This window comes from Enhydra lutris, unplaced genomic scaffold, assembly GCF_002288905.1.
Source record: "Enhydra lutris kenyoni isolate GAN:26980312 unplaced genomic scaffold, ASM228890v2 scaffoldscaffold59, whole genome shotgun sequence".
Lineage (NCBI taxonomy): Eukaryota > Metazoa > Chordata > Mammalia > Carnivora > Mustelidae > Enhydra > Enhydra lutris.
The window spans coordinates 11,853,217-11,865,592 of NW_019154143.1; the positions used below are offsets into that span (position 1 = coordinate 11,853,217).

At 37.8% G+C, this 12,376-nt stretch overlaps 1 protein-coding gene across 1 annotated transcript in view; it reads left to right on the forward strand.

Moving 5' to 3' along the window:
- LOC111158497 (tubulin tyrosine ligase) overlaps nucleotides 1-12,376 on the forward strand; it is a 36,175-nt gene that overhangs the window by 16,155 nt on the left and 7,644 nt on the right. Inside the window, exons 4-5 of the mRNA XM_022520558.1 lie at nucleotides 4,079-4,214; nucleotides 5,158-5,427. Coding sequence (XP_022376266.1) covers nucleotides 4,079-4,214; nucleotides 5,158-5,427 — 406 coding nt within the window. The remainder of the gene's footprint in view (nucleotides 1-4,078; nucleotides 4,215-5,157; nucleotides 5,428-12,376) is intronic.

Here is a 12,376-nt window from a genome sequence, read left to right on the forward strand (position 1 = left end):
AAAATTCACATGGGAAGGCACAAGTCCTAGAATAGCTTAAATAATTTTGAAAGAGAAGAATCAAGTCGGGTGTGCCTCGGTGGCTCAGTCATTAAGCAGCTGCCTTTGGCTCAGGTCATGATCCCAGGGTCCTGGGATGTAGCCCTGCATCAGGCTCCCTGCCCAGCGGGAAGCCTGCTTTGCCCTCTCACACTCCCCCTGCTTGTGTTTCCTCTCTTGCTGTGTCTCTCTCTGTCAAATAAATAAATAAAATCTTAAAAAAAAAAAAAAAAAGAAGAAGAAGAAGAAGAACAATCAAGTAGGAGTAATCACTGTACTTGATATTAGAGCATACTACAAAGCTACAATAATCACTACCCTGCAGTATTGTTAGGGGCACAGAAACATAAATCTGTGGAAGAAAGAACTTAGAAATAGACCCTACATAAATACCCACCTGATTTTTGACAAGAGTGCAAAAGCTATTCAATAGAAGGACAGACTTTTCAGGACACCTGGGTGGCTCAGTTCAGTTAAGCATCTGCCTTCAGCTCAGGTCATGGTCCCAGGGTCTTGGGATCAAGTCCTGCATCGGGCTTCTTGCTCAGCGGGTAGCCTGCTTCTCCCTTTGCCTGCCACTCCTCCTGCTTGTGCTTCTCTCTCTCTCTTTCTGTGACAAACAAATAAATAAAATCTTGAAAAATAAAAAAAATAATAAGACAGATTTTTCAACAGATGATGCTGGGGCAAGTAGATATCCATAGATAAAAACAATCAACTTCAATATTACCTCACACCTCATACAAAAACTAACTCAAAACAGTTTTGTGGGCTTAAATTTAAAATATAAAACTATAAATATTACCAGAAAAAAAATAGGAGCTAGGGCAAGGCAAAGAATTCTTTTTTGTTGTTTGTTTTTAAGATTTTATGTATTTATTTGACAGAGAGAGACACATCAAGAGAAGGGACACAAGCAGGGGAAGTGGGAGAGAGAGAGGCAGGCTTCCCGCTGAGCAGGGAACCCAATGCAGGGCTCCATCCCAGGACCCTGAGATCATGACCTGAGCCGAAGGCAGATGCTAAACCAACTGAGCCACCCAGGATCCCCAAGGCAAAGAATTCTTAAACTTAATATCACATATATGACCATAAGAGTAAATAAAAGTTCATAAGCCAAAACCTCAATAAATGAGGTGGGGGTTTTTTGGGGTTTTTTTGGGTTTTTTGCTCTGTGAAAGACTCTATTGAAGATCAGGTTGAATATCCAAGCTATAGACTTGGAGAAAATACCTTCAAACCACCTATCTGACAAAAGACTCTATATCTAGAATATATAAACAACTTTCAAAACTCAACAGTTAAAAAAAGAAAAGAGAAAAAGTCCATTTAGAAGATTAGCAAAGGCATAGGAATGCATTCCTGCTCCCTGCTCAGTGAGGAGTCTGTTTCTCACTCTCCTTCTGCCCCTGCTTGTGTTCTCTCTCACTCACTATCTCTCTCAAATAAATAAGTAAAATCTTAAAAAAAAAAAAGAAGGCTCTACAGATAAAAAATAAGCAAATGGTGGGAGACAAACCATAAGTGACTCTTAATCTCACAAAACAAACTGAGGGTTGATGGGGGGAGGGGGGTGGGGAGAGGGGGGGGGGGTTATGGACATTGGGGAGGGTATGTGCTATGGTGAGTGCCGTGAAGTGTGTAAACCTGGCGATTCACAAACCTGTACCCCTGGGGAGAAACATATATTATATGTTTATAAAAAATAAAATTAAAAACAAACAAACAAAAAAAAATAAGCAAATGAGAAGATTTTCAATATCATTAACCATTAGGGAAATGCAGATTAAAGCCATAAGACTTCTATTAAAATGGCTAAAATAAGAAACGGTAATGACAGCAAGTGCCACAAGGGTCAGGAGAAACTAGATCATTCACACAGTGTTGGTTGGGATGTAAAATGCTACAGCCACTCTGGAACAAAGTGTAGTAATTTTTTGTAACACTAAACCTATAACTACCATATAACCTAGTAATTGCACACAGTAGGGCTTTTGTCCCAGAAAAATGAAAACTTATGTCCATGCAAAAACCTGCATGTGATTGTTCATAGCAGCTTTATTTTTAATAGCTGGAAACAAACTGAAAACAACTCAAATTGCTTCAGAAGCCGAGTGATTAAGCCAACTGTGGAGAACTGATACCATGGAACAGTCCTCAGCTCCTCAGCAATGAAAGGGAATGAAGTATTGATCCATGCAACAACTTGGATGCATCTCCAGAGTGAAAGAACCCAAGCCCCAAAGATCACATACTATATAATTCTATCTGTATAAAATTCCTGAAATTTTGGACAAAATTATGGAAATGGAGAACAGATTAGCAGTTGTCAGGAGGGTGTTATGGGGAGGGAGGTAGTTGTGGCTTTAAAAGAGCAACACTGTGACGGATCCATGGTGATGGAACTGTTCAAAACAGGAGAATATATTTGCAAGTCATATATCTTATCAGACACCTGTATCCAGAATGTGTAAAGAACTCTGATAACTCAGGGACCTGGGTGGCTCAGTTAGTTGAGTGACTGCCTTCAGCTTGGGTCATGATTCTGGAGTTCTGGGATTTAGTCCGTGTCGGGCTCCCTGCTCGGCAGGGGGTCTGCTTCTCCCTCTGACTGTCCCCCTCTCATGCTCGTTCTCTCTCATTCTCTCTCAAATAAATAAATAAAATCTTTTAAAAAAAGGTAAAAAAAGAACTCTGATAACTCAGTAATAAAAGGACAACATAATAAGAAAAGAACAAAGAACGGAAGTAGCTATTTCTCCAAAGAAAATATACAAATAGCCAATAAGCACATGAAAACATGCTCCGCATTGTTAGTCACTAGGGAAATGCAAATCAAAACCACAATGAGATACCAATTCACACCCATTAGGATGGCTATAATCAAGAAGATAGTAAGTGTTGGCAAGAATGTGGCAGAATTGGAACACTCAAATATTGCTGTTGAGGGTGTAAAATGGTGTGAACATTTTGGAAATTAGTTTGGCAGTTTCTCAAAAAGTTAAACATAGAGTTACCATATGACCCAACTATTATACTCCTAGGTATATTCACAAAAGAAAATATGTCCACACAAAAACTTCTGTGCAAGTCTTCATAGCAGCATTATTCATAAGAGCCAAGCAAAATGTCCATCGGTTGATAAGTGAATGAACAAAAATGGTATATCCACACAATGGAATATTATCTAGTCATGGAAAAGGAGAATGATGTAGTGGTACATGCTACAACATGGATGAACCTTGAGAACATTATGTTAAATGAAGAAGCCAGACACAAAGGCTATATACTGTGTGATTCCATTTATATGAATCATCCAGACTGAGCAAATCCAGAAAGTAGATTAGTGGTTGTCAGAATAGGATAAGGAAGGAATGGGGAGTTTACTGCTAATGATACAGATTTTTGCAGGGTGGTGATGAAAATGTTTTAAAATTGTTAGTGGTTGTTGCAAATCTCTTGGATATATGAAAAACCATTGAATTGTATACTTGAGAAGGGAAAATCTTATGATATGTAACATATCTTAATAAAGCTGTTGAAAAGGACATTGTATCATTTAAAGTTGATGGACACTTTACATGTATCAAATTTTTCCTATTACAGTACTGTAGAGAATTGACTTGTATGATTATCTTTATGCCCTAACTTTCTGGATATTTCTATAAGCTATAGTCTGAGAACTAGGTTTATTAAGGTCTTTATCAGGGTAGCCATGTGGCCAACAGTAAAGTGACATTTATTTAGGATGTTTGGATATTTTGGATGTCTGTGAAAATGAAATTTCATGTTTGAAGCCTGTCAAGGTAGTGTTAAAGTCCTATTTGGGAAAAGAGTTAGATGGCCCTGGTGCTCTTGTGGGCAGAGGGGAGAATGTGAGAGATTGGGGAAGTGATGGGATAGAGGAAGAAAGGTGAGCAGGCCATAGAAGCCTCCTCTCGGTTTTCTCCTGCTATCAGTATTCCCCTTTTGGCTTTGTAGAGATCTTTTCCTCTTGGGATCAACTGGACTCATTTCTCTTACAATTTTGCCCTGTTAGGTGAAGGCATCCTCATCTCCTCGGAGGCTACAGAGCTTCTGGATTTCATTGACAACCAGGGTCAGGTGCATGTGATCCAGAAGTACCTTGAGCACCCTCTGCTTCTGGAGCCAGGTCACCGCAAGTTTGACATTCGGTAATGCATCGGTGTCCAGAGTTTTTGTTACTAATCTTGAGGAAAATGTGGTGGTGGGTGATAAGGGTAACATGGAATGTGAGGAAGTATTTGACCATGTTTAACATATAGCCAAAATTGAGCACAGCTGAATAGAACCAAGCTTCTGTACCTAATTTTCTATTTTTCCTTCAGTATTTCTCTTTTCTCTCTAGAAAACATTATTAAAACTATGGGTTTTCCTTTTTTTTGTATGTTCTCTTTACTCAGAATGACTTGTGTCTCCATAGAGGAGAGTTTAAGTGTATGGGGTTTGCTTATGGAAGCAACTGAGAGATAAACCTAGAACACATAATTCAGACACAGGACATAATACGTCCTTGCTTTGTTATTTGTGTCCTCTATTTTTTAAGAATTTCATAAACACATCTCACATACCTTTTTGGATTCTGACTTTCTGAGCAAAGTTCTGTCATAGAATAAGAGGTTGTATTGTGCCTTCTAAAGCTAAACAGCACTCTCCCCCGCTTTCCTGTGGTCTTGCTGACATCTCCTCTATGAGGATTCTGTCTTCTTGTCTTCATAATAACTTGCTGCTTTTTGAACACCAGTCCTATGTCAGATCACCTTCAGGATGAACACTCTCCCTTTTAAGATTACTATAGAGCAAACATGGCAAATGGAAATTTCATGGATAAACCTTAGGACCCAACCTATCCAGATCTCTTCAAAATGCTGTCTTTTGAAGATCAAACGCTCCTTATCATTTTTTATAAAATGTTTTAATTGCCTCATTACAGTGATAATCCACTATCTTGGCTAATTGTCATGGCTTGCCTCATAGAATTTTAGAACCTGTCTCCTTCCTCTGCTTCCCTCCAAAACTGTTAAGGTGTGGTGATGATGTATGTGCTATGGAGAAACTTTGGATGACTTGAGTGAAACTGTTTTTATTGACTTGCAGAAGCTGGGTCTTGGTGGATCATCAGTATAATATCTACCTCTATAAGGAGGGTGTGCTTCGGACTGCTTCAGAACCATATCATGTTGATAATTTCCAAGACAAAACCTGCCATTTGACCAATCACTGCATTCAAAAGGAGTACTCAAAGAATTATGGAAAGTATGAAGAAGGGAACGAAATGTTCTTTGAGGAGTTCAATCAGTACCTAATAAGTGCTTTGAACATTACCCTGGAAAGTAGTATCTTACTACAAATTAAACATATAATAAGGTAACTTAATTGTATCTTTTTTAGTTATGTGTCTTGGAGAAGCTTTGGGAGTTTGTGCCTTTCAAGGAATTATTCTATTTAAGCTGTCTAATTTAAGGACAAAAATTATTTGTAATATTCCTTCATTATCCTTTCAGTATCTATAGGGTCTGTAATGATGTCACTGCTTGCATTCCATATATTGGTAACTTATTTCTTCTATTTTACCGGGACAGAATGGCTAGAGATATATCAGTATTATTAATCCTTTCAAAAGGTTACTTTTTGGTTTTATTGATTTTCTCTGTTGTTTTTATTTCTTTGACTTATGTTTCTTATTATTTTCTTCCTTCTGCCTTTTTTTTTTAAAGATTTTATTTATTTATTTGACAGAGAGAGAGATCACAAGTAGGCAGAGAGGCAGGCAGAGAGAGAGGGAGAAGCAGGCTCCCCACTGAGCAGAGAGCCCAGTGTGGGGCTCGATCCCAAGACCCTGAGACCATGACCTGACCTGAAGGCAGAGGCTTAACCCTCTGAGCCACCCAGACGCCCCTTCCTTCTGCCTTTTTTGAGGGATTTGTTTTGTAGTTTCCTTAAGGCAAAAATTTAGATCATTGATTTGAAAGAATTCATTTTTTTTTTTTTTAAAGATTTTATTTATTTATTTGAGAGAGAGACAGTGAGAGAGAGCATGAGCAAGGAGAAGGTCAGAGGGAGAAGCAGACTCCCCATGGAGCTGGGAGCCCGTTGCGGGACTCGATCCCGGGACTCCGGGATCATGACCTGAGCTGAAGGCAGTCGTCCAACCAACTGAGCCACCCAGGCGTCCCGAAAGAATTCATTTTTTAAATGCATTTAATGCTGTCAGTTTCCCTCTGAGTACTCATTAGCTGCATCCCACAGGCTTTCCTATGTTATGTTTTCATTTTCATTTTATTAAAATATTTTCTAATTTACCTTGTTACTTCATCTTTGACTTGTGTTATATAGAAGTTTTTGCTTAATTTCCAAATATTTGGGTATTTTCCAGATATTTTCCTGTTACTGATTTTTATTTTAATTCCATTTTGGTCAGAGAACACTTTAAAATTTGTTAAAGATTGTGTCATGGGGGCGCCTGGGTGGCTCAGTGGGTTAAGCCTCTGCCTTCGGCTCAGGTCATGATCTGAGGGTCCTGAGATCAAGCCCCATATCAGGCTCTCTGCTCAGCAGGGAGCCTGCTTCCCCCTCTCTCTCTCCCTCCCTCTCTCCCTACTTGTGATTTCTCTCTCTGTCAAATAAATAAATAAAATCTTAAAAAAAAAAAAAAGATTGTGTCATAGCCCAGAATGTGGTCCAGTTTTAGTGACTGTTCCATGTATACTAAAAATAATGTTTATCACCCTATAGTTGGGCTGAGTGTTCTATAAATGTGAATTAGGTGAAGGTGGTTAGTAGCGTTGTTAAAGTCTTTTATATCTTTGCCTCATTTCTGTTCTACTTGTTCTGTCCATGATTGAGAGGAAAAACTTTGAAGTCTCCAAGTATAATTATGGATTTGTCTGTCTCTCCTTTAGATTTACCCATTTTGCTTCATATATTTGGAAATCTGTTTTTAGGTGCATATGTATTTAGAATTATTACCTCTTTGTGATAACTGACCACTTTAACCTTACGTAATGTCTTGTCTGTCTTTATCTCTGGTAATGTTTCTTATTTTGAAAGTCAATTTTGCCTGATATTAATATAGCCACTCCAGCTTTTTTTGATTAGAGATATGTCTCCACCCCTTTAATTCTATCCTATCCTATTCCATTCTATATTTAAAGTGGGCTTCTGGGGTGCCTGGGTGGCTCAGTTGATTAGGCAAGTGCCTTCAGCTCAGGTCATGATCCTGGAGTCCTGGGATCGAGTCCCGCATCGGGCTCCCAGCTCCATGGGGAGTCTGCTTCTCCCTCTGACCTTCTCCTCGCTCATGCTCTCTCTCACTGTCTCTCTCTCAAATAAATAAATAAAATAGTAAAAAAATAATAATAATAAAAAAATAATAAAGTGGGCTTCTGGCAGACAGTATGTAGTTAGGTTTTGTTTTCATTTTGTTTAACAAATCATTCAACACGGTAATCTCTACCTTTCTAATTGGTATGTTTTTATCATTTAAATTTAATGTAATTATTGGTTTGGTTGGATTTACATGTACTATTTTATTATTTGCTATCTGTCCCCTTTTGGTTTTGTTTTTCACTTTTCCATTTCCTGCTTTTTATTTTTGTATTTTTAAAGTTTTTTTGTTTTTTGGTCAGAGAGAATGAGAGATAGCATGTATGCTCATGCACACAAGCAGGGATCAGCAGGCAGAAGGAGAAGCAGACTCCTCACTGACCAAGGAGTCCAGTGTGGGACTTGATCCCACGACCATGGAATCATGACCTGAGCCAAAGGCAGGCAGTTAACTGACTGAGCCACCCAGACCTCCCCATTACCTACCTTTTAAAAATTATTTAAATTTATTTAAATAATAAATTTAAGTTTAGAGTTTCATTTTAATTTTTCTGTTGAGTATTTGGCTTTCTCTCTCTTTTTAGTGCTTACTCTAGGAATTATGATTAATATACCTAATTTTTATTTTACAGACTTCTTAGAATTAATAATTTACCACTTCAAATAAAGTACAGAAAACTTAAAACTTTATAGTTCCTTTAACTCTCCCCAAGTTGTGGTGTGGTTTACGTTTACATACACTGAAATCTCTACTGCATAATATTATAATTCTTGCTGTCAGTTGTCATATATATTTTTATTTGTATGTTAGATTGACAGGTTGGACTTTTTTAAACAAAAAACAAGACCAAATGGTATGCTGTGTACAAGAAAACCCACCTTAAATTAAAAAAGAGAAAAATATTATTTTTTATTTACCCAAATAATTGCCCCTTTTATTCTCTTCCTTTAGTCCTGAAGTTCCAAGTTTCTCTCTGGCATTATTTCCCTTCAGACATTAGCATTTCTTTTAGAGTAGTTCTTTAGATAATCAGTCCTTTTAATTTCTGTCATCTGAGAATGTCTTTATCTCACCTTATTCCTGAAGGATATTTTCACTGGTGTTACATAAACATAATATCAAGCAAAAATTGCAAAATATATAAGCTGTATACAAGATGTATGCAGATTGATTCTGTTCATATAAATTGAAAAACAAGCAGAAGTAAAAAAAGTTATTTAGAAGAATATTCATGTATGGTAAAAACAGAGAACTGAAGGTATGAAAAACACAACATTCAAGATAGTGGTTATCTCTGAAATGGAAGCAGGAGGGATCCAAGAAAGAGACTTAAAGGAATTGTGGTGTGGGTACATGGGTGGTCATTAATGCTACCTATATTGTAAACTCACAAGACATTATTATCATTAGTACTATATAGTTAACATTATTTATATTTCCCCATACATTTTTACCGTTTATGTTGTTTCTTTTTCTTTCATTTATTTTCTTAATTTTGTCTAGGATCAGTTTCCTTTTTTTTGAGAGAGAGAGCTTGTTTAGGGGGTGGCGGGGGGTGGGAGGAGGAAGAGAGATTCCCAAGCAGACTCCCCACTGAGTGCAGAGCCTGATGCAGGGCTCAATCTCACGACCCTGAGATCTGACCTGAGCTACCCAGGTGCCCCCAAAGCAAGTGTCTTAAAAAAAAAAAAAAAAAAGAAGGGGGGCACCTGGGCAGCTCAGTGGATTATGTGTCTGTCTTTGGCTCAGGTCATGATCTCAGGGTTGTAAAATGAAGCCCTATGTTGGGCTCCCTGCTCAGTGGGGAGTCTGCTTGAGATTGTCTCTCTCCCTCAAATAAATAAAATTTTAAAAATTAAAAAAAAAAGACATTTGCTTTGGAAACAGATTTCTAGATCAGCAGAATCCCCCCCACCCTTTTTTTAAAGCACTTAGAAGATGGCTTACCATTGTCTTCTGGCTTCTATTACATAGGTGTCATAGTGCTTCTCCGATCTGTGGCTTCAAGTCTTTTATTTGTTTTGGGATATTCATGGCCACTATCTTTTCAGTTAGGGCTTTTGTCCCATTCTTCTCTCCTCTGGGATTCTAATTACATGGATGCCAATTTTTTTCACTGTCTTCTGTTTCTCCCATGTGTATCATTTGATCCCTCTCTTCAGCAATTAAAACCTGCTTAAAAAGGAAAAAGCCTAGGATGCCTGGGTGGCTCAGTCGTTAAGCGTCTGCCTTTGGCTCAGGTCATGATCCCAGCGTCCTGGGATCGATTCCTACATCGATCCCCACATCCGGCTCCCTGCTCGGCAGGAGGCCTGCTTCTCCCTTTCCCACTCCCCCTGCTTGTATTCCCTCTCTCACTGTCTCTTTCTCTATCTGTGTCAAATAAATAAATAAAATCTTAAAAAAAAAAAAAAAGGAAAAGGCCATTAAAATTTGTTGTTAAACTCATCTGTTGAGTTCTTGATTTTAGGTATTGTACTTTTCAGTTCTAGGATTTCCATTTGACTCTTTTTAGGTTATAATTCTTTTGTGAAATCTCCAACTTGTCTAATAATTATATCTTGAACATGTTAATGGTAATTCTTTAACATCTTTATTTGATTAGTCTGAAATCTGAATTACCTGTAGTAAATGTTAGCAAACTCTGTTCTATGGGCCAAATCCAACCTAAAGCTTGTTTTCAAATAGGCCATGAGCTAAAAATAGTTTCTACATTTTTAATAGGTTTTTTAGAAATTAAAGAATATGTAACAGAGACCATATGTAGTCTTCAAAACCTAAAATAGTTACTGTCTGGTCCTTTATAGAAAAAGTTTGCCAACCCCTGACTTTTATGGATCTTGTTTCTATTGTCTGTTTATTTTTTTTTCCTTTTGGTCCTGTTTCTTAATATGCTTGGAAATAATTTTTTAGTGTTATTCATTTATTATAGTTTACTAAATCCAATAGTTTTTTTTTAATTGAGGTGTAACATGCATATGGTAAAATCCACAAATCCTTAAGTGTACAGTGTAGTGAACTTTTAATTAGGCACACAGCTAATCATCACATGAATGAGGATATAAAACATTTACAGCACCCCCAATACTCCCTTGGACTCCCTCAAAATATATACTTCATGCCACAGATAGCCACTCTTCTGACTTTTATCATCATCCATTCCTTTTGCTTACTCTATGTTTTATGTAAATGGAATTATACTGTATTTCCTGTTTCCTGTTCAACTTTTTCACAATTGTAGGTATGGGTTTCATCTATATTGTTGCATATAGCAGTGATTTACCTTTTATACTGCTGTGTAATATTTCATGGTGTGAGTATTACATGGTTTATCCCTTCTATAGTTGATGGGCATCTTGGTCTTTATCTTTTACATTGTAGACCTCTAATCTACCTGAATTCTTATATGTCAAGTTTCATGTTTTTCTACGGGGTATCCCGTTGACCCAGGACCATTTGTGCATAAGACTGGCCTTTTCCCACTGCGTTTTGGTGAGCTTTTGTTATAAATCAGGTGGCCATTTGTGTTAGGGATCTCCATTCTCTTCTGTTGGTCTATTATCTGTCGTGTCATTAGCACCTTATCGCAATGACTGAGGCTTTTTCCTTAATGTATTCTTACATCGAGTCTGGCAGAATAACTAGAATCCTATTTCTTCAGGGATTGTAGGTGCTTAGAATTCTGACACCAGATAAATCAAGTACGCTGAATAAAGATTTCCTATTTTAGGCAAAAATTTATTAGATATTTATTACCCCCACCATTGTCCTGTATAGTTCAGAGAGTGTTGCTACTTTGATGCTATACATGTCCCTAACAACTCTCATGGTTTTTCTTCCCCCCACCCCACCCAGCTAGCCTCCCCCTCCCTTCCCACTCCTGCTGGAAAAAGATGTACTGTCTAAAGTCTCTGATGATGAAAAAAAAACTATTTAAAATGAATTATTAATCTTGAGCTTCCAGCATATTAAAAAAAGTAATATTTAATTTTGATTTACTTCTGGCTCTTAGTTTTTCCTTTATGTGTTTGAGCATAGTGTTTCTTTCATTTTGGTTGGGGGAGTTTCCTTCTTCTTTTTTTAACCATGAACCTCTATTAAATGTAAAAGTTTTCTTAATTATAATATTGGAAAGGGTCTTTTAATTAAAAGAAAAGGTAAGGGTATTCCCTTAAAGAGTACAGATAAAGCTATAGAAAAAAAAAAAAAAAAGTGATGGGTGGCTTACCAGTGCAGGTTAAAGATGAATGAGAGAAGAAATTTTCATTCCAGTTGATTCTTAAATGGCTAACTGCCCAAAATTACTTTTAAAGGTTTAAACATATGCATAGAAATACTTTCCTTTAGGCAGGGGGTAGAAAGTAAGCTGATGCTTGGGCTGGGGTGGGGGGGATGTGGTGGTGGAGGGAGGTTTGGGAAGCAAAATTCCGGCTCCAAGTTCAGGGAGGTCTTAGTTCTTGAAAGTCATGAATCAAAACATACTTGTAGGGGCGCCTGGGTGGCTCAGTGGGTTAAGCCGCTGCCTTCGGCTCAGGTCATGATCCCGGGTCCTGGGTTCAAGCCCCACGTCGGGCTTTCTGCTCAGCAGGGAGCCTGCTTCCTCCTCTCTCTCTGCCTGCCTCTCTGCCTACTTGTGATTTCTCTCTGTCAAATAAATAAAATAAAATCTTTAAAAAAAAAAAACATACTTGTATGGATACATCTTGGACTTAGTCACATGAAAGCCAGTTCCTTCATTTTTCCTTCTAAACATATAGTTATGTAGGAGGAAAGCTATTTCTGTTAATCTTAGAGTCATCATAACATACATTATTACTAAAATAGATATTTTACCCCAACATTCAGTTGAGGGAAAAAGTCAGGGAAGATCCGCATGAAACAGAAATGACATAGGGTGTCTAGGTGACTCACTGGGTTAAGCCTCTGCCTTTGGCTCAGGTCATGATCTCAGGGTTCTGGGATCGAGTCCCACATCGGGCTCTCTGCTCC